General features: G+C 40.7%; 1 protein-coding gene across 4 annotated transcripts in view; it reads right to left on the reverse strand.

Annotated features, from left to right (window-relative positions):
- Window positions 1-2,081: 2,081 nt before the first annotated feature.
- PLAGL1 (PLAG1 like zinc finger 1) overlaps window positions 2,082-13,037 on the reverse strand; it is a 37,636-nt gene continuing 26,680 nt past the window's right edge. For 2 of the 4 annotated variants that reach the window (XM_006139325.3, XM_075924326.1), the window contains 5 exons: window positions 11,600-11,712; window positions 9,445-9,594; window positions 8,338-8,460; window positions 7,033-7,529; window positions 2,082-6,378 (listed from right to left, as the gene is read on the reverse strand). In XM_006139325.3, the coding sequence (XP_006139387.2) occupies window positions 5,124-6,378; window positions 7,033-7,529; window positions 8,338-8,460; window positions 9,445-9,534 (1,965 nt within the window). In that variant the 5' untranslated portion in view covers window positions 9,535-9,594; window positions 11,600-11,712 and the 3' untranslated portion in view covers window positions 2,082-5,123. Of the gene's footprint in view, window positions 6,379-7,032; window positions 7,530-8,337; window positions 8,461-9,444; window positions 9,595-11,552; window positions 11,713-13,037 lie in introns of all 4 variants that reach the window. The other 2 variants (XM_006139326.3, XM_075924327.1) reach the window with 2 other exon arrangements.

Raw genomic sequence — 13,037 nt, forward strand, 5'->3', positions numbered from 1 at the left:
TAGCTAGCTTGGGTCCAGAAGCTATGAAGGGGCAGCAATATGTGCTAGCCCCATGAGTAATTACCCAGGATTCTGAGTGTGCTTGCACAGCCCAAATTAAAGTACACCTTGCCATGGCTTCACTGCTCCAGTACTCCAACTAGCTAGACCAATCCCAGGAATGCGCTACTGATGTATCCTTTGTGGTTTGGGTTTACACTAATGATAAACATCAGCAGCACAGTCTTGCTGGGAAGTTGACAATATATGAGTGAAGCAAAAATAGAGCAGATGCAAGAGAAAACAGCGGCTTCTGTCCTCAAGTTGGGAAGAACTACAGTTACATGATGCTGAGCTCTCATTTGGAGAACATTCTAGTTCTATTATGTGTCTTCCCCCTTTCCTTCCCACCCACCTCCAACACTGGAAGCATGGTTTATGGTGTGCTAACGCTGACTATGTATTAACCAGAATAGTGGCAATGTTTAACTTGTGCTTGGTTACTGAGCCACAGGAGTCCTGTGAGCTGCATTACAATAGTGATATGTGTAACTTCACTTTTCTATTCTAATTTTGTTTAAAACTTTATTACAGGTTACGTTGGCAGGCTAGTGAGATGAGACTCCACCAAGATAAAGGATATAAGGACTTGTGGTGTGAATTGAAATGACAAAATTATATTGGGGAAACTGCTGAGGTAGCTTATTGTGATTAAATCAAATCTTATTTGTTATTAGTCTAACGTGGACAGAGAAGCTTTTCAAACGTGCACTGGTGATTTAGGAGCTTATGGCCTCTTGATTTTCCCATGCATCATTTAGGCACTTTTGAAAATTTAGCCCAGGATGTTGTTATAATTTTAACATCTTGCTGAGTTTAAGAAGTGTCCCTGACTTTAAGCGAAATAGTAATAATACCTACATTATACACCCAAGTTTACAGTTGTGCAAAACTAAACCTCACAAATGTATATACATGTTTTTTAAAATAAGTGTATTTGGATAAGAATTTATTTCGCTGGCATAGGATAGTCTACACTAATACATGCAAAACATATGAAACCCTTGCAATGCAATTGCCAGATAATCTAGAAAAATAATAATTCTCTTCATAGAAAAATGCACTTGTAAGTGGCTATATTTACTATACAAAATACTTCTTCAGACTTACATAGCTTTGAATATGTAAAGTACTATGTAAAGATTAATGTTCACACAGACCTGTAAAGTAGATAAGGATCAATACCCTCATTTTATAGATTGGGAAATGGAGCCTTTTAGGGGAAGTGATACACCTGGGATAAGAATTGGGGAGTTTTTGGTTCCTATATTAGTCTCCTAAGCTCAGAAGTTTCAAACACATCCCCAATATAATGTCACTTTACATATCTTAATATTTTTCCTCCACTGATACGTCTTGAGCGTAAAGCAGCTCAATCACTGAAGTCTTTCCATTAGAAGCAAATGGGCAGAGAGAGGGATGCTACTGTGTGCTTTGTTCCTGCCCTATAGGTGAACACACATCATTCTCCAGGGATCTCAGCAAAGTACACCTTAAGAACACTACAGTTACAGAAAATAAAGTCTCCCCCTGATTTCCTTCCCCCAAATTCCTATTTTAAAATAAAGGTGACTTAACTCTTTAGTAGGTGTAGAGTTCTGAGATTCTAAAGATAAGAATTCTTACCAGATACATGACCTGTGGTGCCTTTAATGATTCAATACAAAACACAGGCCGTGTTCAGTTTCCCTAACATTTAAGCTTTCAGGAATGTTAGACGCTAACTTTGAATTGACTGATGGGAATCAACTAATTGATTACTTTTTTCATTAGAAGATTTTCAACACCATTGCATCATACTTATCTAAACTTCAGAGTAAGAGGTGATTCGTGTTACTTTCAATTCAATGCACTCTTCATTAGCTATAAAAGACCAGCACCCTTCTACTTCAGAATAGCTTGAAAGCAGATCTGTGCACAGGTCCTCTTCATAGATCATAAATCTGTAATCCTGTTAAAGATGGATATTTCCATACAAAACACTCATAATTCTAGCTTATTATTGGTGTTGCATTTTCTTTTAAACATGACCTTTAGTGAAGGAAAATGTAAATATTTAGTTATATCTCTATGCAGAAGTTCAAACCAAATTGATAAAATACTTAATAGTATGCTTACAGTATGCATAACAATCCATATGGTTAAATAATGAATACCATATACAAGATGAGCAATAACAGCATAGCAAATTAGTTCATCTAAATCTACCACCACACAACTTTTAAAGCTTTATTCGTAATATTCTAGAATAATTTAAAAATACCCAACAAGTATGCAATCATTCCCAAATTTTTCAGAGAAGGGCTGTTTAGTAGTTCATTTAATAAATCAATGTACTTTTAAACAACTTAATGGGACTTGAGGGCATAGCTAGCTCCCCACAAGCATTGGCATGTAAACATGTAACTGCTGAAAAATATTCAGTGGTTATACATTTACAAAAACAACCATTTGTTAACATCCATCCCTAATGCATACTTGGAGAACTGTAACATCAAGCTTATGTTGCTAGTATAGTTTAGCTGCCAAGGAACAATTATGTTACAGACTGAATCATCATTCTCCTGGACTAAAAAAGGTAATCATTATCAAGCAAAAGTGAACAGAGCCTGCTTGCAGGGGGAACAGGATCTTCACTGTCTTTACAGTGCCATCTGTATACTACACAGGGGCAAATGACCATTTTGTGGGGCCCAGGGCAGCCCAATTTCGCGGGGCCTCCCTTTGCCACAGCGCATGCGCAGGGCTTCTTGAAGCATGGAGCCTGGAGTGGCGGCCCAGCTCGCCCTGCCCTATATCCGCCCCTGATACTACAGACCAGGGGTGGGCAATAATTTTTAAAAGGGGGACACTTCATACATTTCTGAAGCGGTCCCGGAGGGGGGGGGCCTTGGGCAAAAGAGGCAGAGCTCGGAGACTTCTCATATCCCCCTCCCCAAGATCCTGATTGGCCTAGGAGTGGAGGGAGTGCATGAAGTTGCCCCCCTTCCTCCAGCCTAGAGAGAATCACCAGCTATTTTAAAACAGCTGGCAGTTCCCTCTATCCACTGCAGTGGGAGAATATCTTGCATTCTCCTCCTGCCCCTAAGCAAATCAAGGCCTGAGGGCAGGGGAGCGTGCCAAGTCTCTAGAGCAGCTAGAGGAGCCACTGGTTATTTTAAAACAGCTCTGATGCTCGGTTCCCTCTGATGCTGCACGCTTCTGGCAGGGCAGATGAGACTTTGCATTCTCCCCTGTCTCCAGGCCATTCGGAGCCTGGGGACTACGCAAAGTCTCTCAGCCCCTGTGTCCGCCCTCCAAGGGCACGTGGTGGCTACAGAGAAATGCCAGCTGTTTTGAAAAAGCTGGCATTGCGCTTTAGCTGCCAGATGCCTTTGGCAGGGGGAGGAGTTAGACCTCACATGCTCCCTGTCTGCAGGTCTCAATTGGCCTGGGGCAGGAGGGTGGCTAAGGGCTGGATCCACTGGCTTGGTGGGCCGGATCCAGCCTGTAGAGTCCTCTTTGCCCACCCCTGCTACAGACTATGCAATGGCACATCTGTGCTGCTGCAACTGTATTGCTGTAAGATCTCCTGGATAGTCACTCTATGCCTGCAAGAGCACGCTCTCCCACTGGCATTATTAAACTACCTCCGATCAGCAATGGTAGCTCGGTTGGTGGGAGAGCATCTCCCATTGACTTAGCACTGGCCAAGTGGCTGCTTCTGTGAGATGTCTTCTTCATACCCCTGAGCAACAAGTTAACAAAAGTGTTAGTGTAGACCTACTCTGAGAGTTAGATGGTGCAAGGGGCTCAGTGCTCTGGAGTGGGTGAGACTGAGCCGCTTAAAGCTAAGTATGAGCTTAAGCGCTTTCCTGAATTAGGCCCAGAATATCTAGCATCTTGCAAGATCAAAACAAAAATGTAATGTACTACAGTTTAACCCTCTTCAGAAAAAACCTAACCCTTTCACCTAACCCTATCCATTCTTAGGCAACATTGGTGGTAGTTATTTCCAGCCCAGGAAAAACACCGTGTTTCCACACACAGAACCACCAGTGTAGCACTTAAAAACATATTCTTGTTCAACTTAATCACCACAGTGGTTTGTTGTTTTTTTGCTTTTAAAAAAGCAAGAAGAGATAAAATAATTGAAGTCACAACTTGCATTAAACGTTCTTAAAGCTCAGTGATGTAAAAGTTTGCCATAGAAACTAACTGGATCCTCCTAAATTCCACATGTCAATTAGGCATGTAAGCAACTAGTTGACTAGTCGAGTCACTATTTGACTAATTGCTCCATTCCTTGCCTCTGCTTTAAAGGCAGCAAGTGGGGGAACAGGAGCCAGTGCTGGGGGGAGACTACTTAAAATCCGGTTTCCCCAGCACCATCTCTGAGGGGGGGCAGGAGAGACAGATGCACAGTGGGGGAAATCGCATGAGCTTGGTGCCAACTGCTGCATCTCTGCCTTTTAAATGTAGTACAGCCCTGCATGGCTCTTGCTACATTTCAAAGGTAGGGACACAGCGGAGAACTCGGGGTGAGTGGGGACTAAGTCCCCACTCACACTGGGTCCTGACAGCTGCCCCGGTGCCTTTTAATTGTTGTAAGAGCTGTGGGCAGAGGTGCAGCAGGGGATAGCGAGGGTCACCTCCAATTGACTAATCGAGCAGTCGATGGAAATTCGACTACTCAATTAGCTGATAATCTAAATTTAACATTCCTAATATGAATGGTGTTCAAGTCATTTGTATAATATTACTGAGTGACATGGCTCTTTTAAAATGTTGTTTCCCACTCCCCTAGCAGCCTCATGTGTTGTGCTTGTAATAGGTAAACTTATAATTTTCAATGAACACTAGTTCAGCTATTTGGTTTAAATGTAAAAACGTGGAGGGTATTGTAGGGAAAATATGGCATTGTTGCAGGTGTCATATGCTATGAAACTAGTAAATATTATGTAAAATAAAACTATTAATTCTGTTACTTCCTGGATATTCTAATATGCTTACAATATGGGGTTTGGTTTTTTTTAAGTCTTAGATGGTCTGGGGCTTTTCTCTTTAAATGAGGGTATGAAAAGAAGCCCTAAAAGAAGTGATAGTTATCTGAATGCATGGTGAAAATGAGGCAATGCAACAGAATTTGTACTGGAAGAAAAATGGGGAACATGATGAAGCTGGTTTAGGGCCACTCTGTCCAGAGCTAGCTGTGTGCCTTGCTGTTGGCTGAGGCAGCTCAGCTTGAGTGAGGCTTCTTCCTGACTGAATGCCATTGTGATGTCCCCTCCATTATTCTGGTTGTCACTCTGAGGGAACTGCCAGAAACCCAGTATATGAGTAAGATTATCTGTCATGCTAACAGACTCGACTGTTGTCACAGGCTCCTTGTGCATCATGTATTTGCCAGCATCACCTGTAGACCCTGAAGAAGCTTCTTCCAGATTGATTTTGTGAGGTGCTGGTAAAGGCAGGTCCTCAAGCAAATTCACATTATGAGCTTTAACATTCCTTTTGAGGGGTAGGTTTTTAAGGGATGCCAGTGTACATGACAGAGTATTCTGTCCATATCTGTGGTGCTGTTTAAGATTCTGGTTGGAAGGAATTAATGGTGGAGATGGCTTACAATAGTTGGTTGAGAGACTATCTACACAGCTCATCCTGAGCAAATGAGAAGGTTCAAGGGGAGGAGTAGATTGTAGGCTTTGTTGACAGTGTGTATGTGGGCTGCTGTACTCTTCTGCTTCTAAAGTGTTCAGAAGCCCATACTGCATAGAAGCCCTCTCAGGAAAAGAGAGGATACTGGCATCTTCCTTCACTCTGAATGGAGAGAGACAGTCAGACAGATTCTGCAAGTCGCCATTCTGCAACGTGCCCTTCAGCAGCTCCTGTGGATGAGTTTTCTTCATGTGGCGAGTCAAGTGGTCCTTGCGTCCGAATCTCTGGGCACAAAACTGACACAAGAAGTCCTTGCAGCCCGTGTGAACCACCATGTGACGCTGCACATCTTTGCGGGTGTAGAAATAGCGTTCACAATGATCACACTTATATTTCTTTTCCTTGGTGCTACTGCCTGGCTTCCCTGCATGAGTTCTGAGGTGTTCCAACAACACTTCAGTGTCTCCAAACGCTTGGAAGCACACCTTACAGGTAAGGTCCCCACTGGTGGCTGCATGAAGAGCCAGGTGCCGTTTGTAACCCAGCTTGGTGTTATATTTCTTGCCACACTCTTCACACTTGAAGGCCATCTTGTTGGGGTCATGAGTCCGAAGATGATTTTTCAGATGGTCTTTTCTGTGGAAGGTTTTTTCACAGTAACCACAGTGATGAGATTTCTGTGGAGAGTGGATGGCCATGTGCCTAAGACAGAAGAACAACAACATTTTACAGAATTCATGAATTGAAGTGGGATACTGCTTCAAAATGTGAAGTCACTTATGCTCTGTAGGACAGCCATTTTCAAAAAGCCAGACTCTATTAAATAGCTGCCTATTGGGGTTTATAGTCTGTAGAGCTAGATGAACAGTACTGCAAAAAATGCTTTTGGAACAGCAATTATAATTGTACTTCAGGGAGGCTAGTGGCTAAAACAGGATTGGGAGTTGGAATACATACTGTTCTGCCATTGACTGGTTGGAACACAATGGGAAATTAATTCATCCTCCCTGTGCCTGTTCTCTCATCTGTAAAAAGGGTGTGACACTCCCAGAAGTGAGGTGAGACATAATCATATAATGTTTGTGAAGTGCTAAAGTTCCTTTGAAGAAAGGTTTCATTAGTTCACCTGACTTGGGATGTATACACACACTATCAGAATGGATAGTTGTAAGAACACATGACAGCAAATTTTTTTTTACAGATGAACCATGAACAGCATATATTTAAATCTTACCATCTTATACGGAAATGACCAATGGAGTTTACACCATAACCCACAAGTGCAAACCAAGAAAAGATATCTGTTCTTCCCCACACTCTCACCAGGAAGGGATGCTATGCCTTAAGGAGATGTACCTTATCAGCTTATATTTGGAAATGAAAGCTTTTGTGCATCCCTGCTGAGAACACCTGTAGGGACGCTCTCCTGTATGGCCATAAGAATGCACCTTGAGCTTTTCAGTGGAAACAAATATCTTCCCACAGAGTTGGCAATGATAACTATCGGGCTGCTCCACTTCTCTTTCCGTCAGTAGTGAAGACTGACCATTTCTCCATGTAGGCACAAAAGTCACAATGGAACCACAAACACTTCCTGAGCTGGCATAGGTAGGTTTTGCACTAGGGGAGCAGGAAATGGCCTTATAGTACGGGGCATTGCTTTTGTCCAAACCAGTTTCTCTCTGTTTGCCTTTGATTTTGCCCTTTGCTTTTAGAGGCCCTAGTTTATTTGCTGGTCTGAAGCTGCGGAGAAGTGCTTTGTCTTTACTGATGCAGTGGTGAGATTCCAGCAGAGCAAAAGTCCCAAAAACGTTACTACAATTGGAGCATATCCAGGCGTTGGCACACTCTCTCTGCAATGAGAACAGAAACAGTTCCTCATGATTAAGCATTATAGAGAGAGAGAGAAAGAGAGATCACAGTCTTCTCACCAGCCCTGTGTTGTCTGACATGTAACTGTGACACCCAGACTGCTGTTCAGTTTGAGTCATATTAATCTTAGCCATGTACAAGCATGGAAAAAAATGATTGGGTAAATGATTATTTCCATAGTAGTGTCCGGTGTTTGTTGCTATTCTAGCTCTTGTTGAGCCTTTGGTGATTTTATTTCTTCACATAATTCATTTCAGTGTCTCTATGTTTATTCTTCTTATGGAAGCACAGTCACAGTTCCATAATTAAGGCTGAGTCAGTTTTGCACTTAATTTTAGGCTGAGAGCATTCAGCAATACTGCAGCTGTACAGAAACCATGAGCCTGTGGGTTGGAGAAAAAGGAAAATAAAAAGTATTTGTGCTCTAACATGTTGGGGTAAGGCTGCAACATGTTTCTCAGAGCTAGGGTGTAAGCTAGAGTAGGTCAAAGGAGAATTTTAAGAACTGGTGTACTCTATTTCCCAAGAATACATGCTAGCATGTGAGTCTTTCCAAAGCTTACCAGTATATGCCAGCACTGTTTTATGCTCTGTTTAGAGTACAAGTACAGTATACAAAGTAATATATCTCCAGATAATGCTTTCCCTTTGTTATTTGAATGAAACTGTTAATTTAATGTTAGACTAGTTGACGATCATTTTCAGTCATGTGAACTGAGGCAAAGTGAGCAAGTAGGGTTTCTGATATAAGGTCAAATGTTGGGTTGGATGCAATCTTTGGACACTTACAGTTAAAACTGGTGATAAAGCACAAATATCTGATTCTTCTTTGATGACAACTGGAGAAGCTTCCATGAACTTGGCGTAATCTGCAGCATACCACACTTTTAATTCTGTGTGGGGTTCAATTGGCTGTGAATGGAAAATAATTCCCAGTATTTACTTACATTGTCTTTGTTTCTACAGGAAACTTTTACATCCTATTTAAAACAGATGGTAGTCTAGTTGTTACCTTTACAGAAATTGTTCTCTGAATATCTGCTTAAATCATTGACAGCTAGGAATGTTAAAACGACCACCACGAGAGTTCACTGAGAGGGATGTACTTACCAGTTAATCATTTAACATCCCTAGTGACAGCTCATGTGATGCTATATGGCATATGGGTGGCCATTTGTAATATTACTGATACTAATGTTATAAAATTGCAGTAAGTCTTACAAGCTATTCCATGTGAGGTATCAGTGGAAAAGTTATGACTTGCTAAATATGACATCCTTGTTTATATGCATGTATCATATTTGTATCGTGAGTTATAAATGTGTGATACAGCGGCATCTCAAACCTGTGCTGTTTCTGGGATACTCCCAGATAGTCTGGCATCAGTGCTAGCTAGCCTGTTGGATGGTCAATCAACTGTACAATGAACAGCAAGCTAATCAGGGACTCTTCATCCCTTGACCCCGACGCAGCTAAGTCGCTGCCTCCCTTCCCCCCCACTACGCTCCTGTTCCGCTCCTGTGGTCCAGGAACATCCGTGGTCCTACCAGACCACAGATGTTGCCAGACCGGAGACTCCCAGATTAGGGAGGTACAACCTGTACTTTCTGAGCAGGCTCATCACAAATTCAGATATCAGTAATGCAACTTGAGCTATTCTTTTTTACCACTGTTATAGTTTTCTTTCCTATCCCTTGCAGCAGATTCCATGACACATTAGCTCTAGTCAGAAATCCCAGTAAGCTGCCTGTTTCTTTGTACATTAATTGATATCAAGGGATGTGTGTAATGGAGAGGAGGTTACTTAAGTATAATTGGCCACGCTCCTTTGAGTATTTGGTTACAGTAAACTATCTTGTGAACGGTAATCATATAAGGAGGCTCAGTCTTAACTACCTTAACAGTTGTGAAATAGACTTCTCCACCATACTGATAGGCTACAAGGGTCTGTTCTTCCTGGTTCCGGGCCAGTCGGACAAACATCATCCAATTACCACAGTCTTCACTGGGAGCATCCAGAAAGTACTTTCTCTCATCTTTCAATACCTGAAGAAAAAGAAGAAAGAGTAGGAGAGAATGGATGAGTTATAACAGAGCTGTGGAAAAGAAGACACTCTGTTTTGTGTTGAATTTGAATCAAGGGCAATGCTTTTTTTATATATATATATATATATAATATAAAATTATATACAAAGATATTTTGAGAAACAATAAATGTTACTTTTAAATGAGCCACCTGGAAAAGAAAGTTGAGACTAAACAATTTCTGAGGGGCCCAGGTACAGAAATAACTGCAGGTATTTGTTTGAAATATGTAATTATTGGTTATATTAATTATTATCTTTTTATATCATTCTAAAGTATGTTATTTTAAGTTTAAGCACAAGCAGACAGGGAGGAAGATAGGAAATGTGTTACAGTTCAAAGCTTAAGTGCTTGATACCTCAATCTTCAATGCTGTCCTGAAGTTTTGATTTGCATGGAACAATAATATAATTCACATTACAAGCCTAATTTGGTAACAGCCAGTATGTTGATATTTCAACATTCATCCCTCTTGATTGGCCACATGCTGTATTTCCATACCAATAATGAAGCCATACTAATGAATGACAATGCCTGGAAAGTGTCTCATTCTCTCTGCTTCACATTATTCCTTTTGGATTCCTTTTCAATATAAAAAAAAATGTGTTGGGCAAAAGACTTCAAATCTGCTGCCAGGATGTCACCCTTCAGTGACATACACTAAAAGATGGATTGTCTTGCTGCAGTGGTATGTTCCGTTCTCTGTATGTTCTTCATGCACAAATATGTAATTTATCTGCTTCACTGGTCATTTGAAAGCTTTTGAGTGTTTCATATAATTGCTTCTCAACTCTCTGCTTTTCTGTTGTCTTTAGAAGCTTTCCATCTAACAGTTTCTAATGACAATACATTTCTGCTGGATGGATGCTGTTCTCAGTCACTCTCAGGGTTCTGGCAGACAGAATGCAAAGCTCCTGCTGTGGTGCTGAAAGAATCCAGGGTAAAGTCTCATGTCTTTCTCTCCATCTTGAAGTAAGGTATCAGCCAGAGCTATGCTAGTTTGAACATAATCTTTAAAAAAAACCTAGGAGAATAGAGGGACTGACAGAGGAAAGAGGGGAGGCAATTGTATAAAATTGGCTAAAAGGTAGCTAAGAAGAAACAACTAAAAAGTCTTTGATTCACTCATACTGGTATAGCTGTTATAAATTATATTCCCTGCACCTGTGTCTTCACCCTCCCACCCCATCCCCAGAACAGGCCAGGTGTTTGCACTATCAGAGGACAGCTTTAACTTGCTGGAAGAACCTATAGACAGCGTTTGGAGTTCCAACGGGGTATATTGTATCAGCTACTGCTGGGCACTTTCAGGACCATCCCAGTTGTCTGTGGGCTTGCCTGCCCAGTAGGTGTCGAGAATGTCTTACGCCAAAGCAAGCTTTCTCTAGGCAGATGGTGTCTTAAGTCTTACCCAGTTGCTGCCACTATTGCTGACTCGCCCTACAGAAAAAGATTAGTCGTTGGTGTGAGTGGGCTGCTTTTTATATATAAGAGGACAGACTTTACCAAAGCTCCACTTCTCTCTCCTACTCCTATGGAAAAAGTTCCTAAGAGCAAAATCTGTTTGACTGAGGATTAACACCCTTGTTGAACTAGTAGAAGCCATTTGTTACAGACATTTTAAAAATAGATTGGGCAGATTCTAGATTGAGCATATGCAATACAACCCCTCAGCACTACACTAAAGAATCAAATTGGTTTGTATTACATATTATGTTGGTATCAAATTATGCATCACTAGATCAGAATTGAAAAAACAGTTGTCTAAAGTTACATTGACCTGAAAATTATGAAACTGGATCTGACTGTGTATGCAGTATGAATATATTCTTGCATATGACACTTGAATAGGAAAAACAGAGATGTTCAGGTCACTTTAAAAAGAAATGCATCAAATAAAAATTTGAAATATTACAAACCCTTCTACAAAGAAATCCTCCAAAGCCCAGCTGAGCCTCTGAGTTACCTGTAGAACTAGCCTGTTGTCATCATAGTGAGTAAGTTTTGTAGACAGTTTCCCAACAAAAGGACCAAATTGAGTTCTCTTCTGTATAACTTTCTTAGCAAACACTCCAAGGACTGTGAATAAAAATAAGACCAGCCTAAGAAGAATACGCACATCATAATCTAAATCCCAATTATCTTCAACTAAGGGAAATGAACTAGTGTAAAATAGGGCTCGTGCATTGAATTCCTTTCCCAGATTCAGGCTGAAAAATAAAGCAGGGTTCTCAAACGGGGGTGCTAAAGTTATTACATGTTGGGAGGTCAAAAACTGTCAGCCTCCATCCCAAAATCCTACTTCACCTACAGCATTTATAATAGTAATACATACAAAAAATGTTTTTTTAATTTATAAAGGGGGTCATCCATACAAAAGTTTGAGAACCACTGCTCTACTCGGTAAATTCTTCAGTCACTTTTTAAAGTGGAACTTAAGTGCATTAGGAAATTTGATTCAATGAGTCTTGTGGGGCTAATAGTATCAACCACTCAGAATGACCTAAGCATCAGGAGCACTACTGTAAGCTGCTAAATATCACTTCCTCAGGGGTCTGCACCTTGGTATGTTTGACAGTTCTTTCTCCAACAGTGTGTATAGTTATGAAAGTACAAAGCAAGCTATCTTGCATTCCATTATTCCCTCATACAATATTAACATTGATAGTCCTGCATAGAAGACCTTCATTTTCTGCATTACTATCAAAACAGAATTAAATTTTCATGAATATCTATAAATTAGCAGGAAAAACTTAAACAACAAAATATCTAGTAACACCTTAAAGACTTACAAAACATGTAGATGGTGGTATGAGCTTTCATGGGCACAGCCCAGTTCTTCAGATGATGAAGTGGGTTGTGCCCATGAAAGCTCATGATACCATCTACATGTTTTGTTAATCTTTAAGGTGCTACTTAACTTTTAGTTGTTTTTTAAGTTTTTCCTGTTACAGACTAACTCGGCGGCCCTTCTGAAACTTATACATTAGCAAGAAGTTTGTAATTCCCCCTCTCTCCAAATTCAAGCAAACTATCATGATGCCTGAAAGAAACAATACAATCTTTCTTCAATGCTGACTTTAGATTCAGAAAAGGTGAACTGTACTGAATCTTCATATGTCCTCTGAATTTCATTCCTTTAATAGCTACTTTGTTTCTTAAACCTCTTTCCCCCCCCTTTGGACCATCACAATTAACTGAAGTACTCTATAAAGGTAGGGTTACAGTTTTGTTGCAGGGGTTGCAGAAATTAATGAATGTGAATAAAATCCATGAAAGCTTGGAAATGGCTTTAAAATATATATTTGATTAGGCCTCCAACCTTGTGCTATTGCCGCAAGGAGCATGGGGTCACAGCACTGCTCAGGTTTGGCCTATGTACCCCTGCATATCAATCGGGGGCT

The sequence above is a fragment of the Pelodiscus sinensis genome, chromosome 3 (genome assembly GCF_049634645.1).
Source record: "Pelodiscus sinensis isolate JC-2024 chromosome 3, ASM4963464v1, whole genome shotgun sequence".
In the NCBI taxonomy this organism is placed as follows: Eukaryota; Metazoa; Chordata; order Testudines; family Trionychidae; genus Pelodiscus; species Pelodiscus sinensis.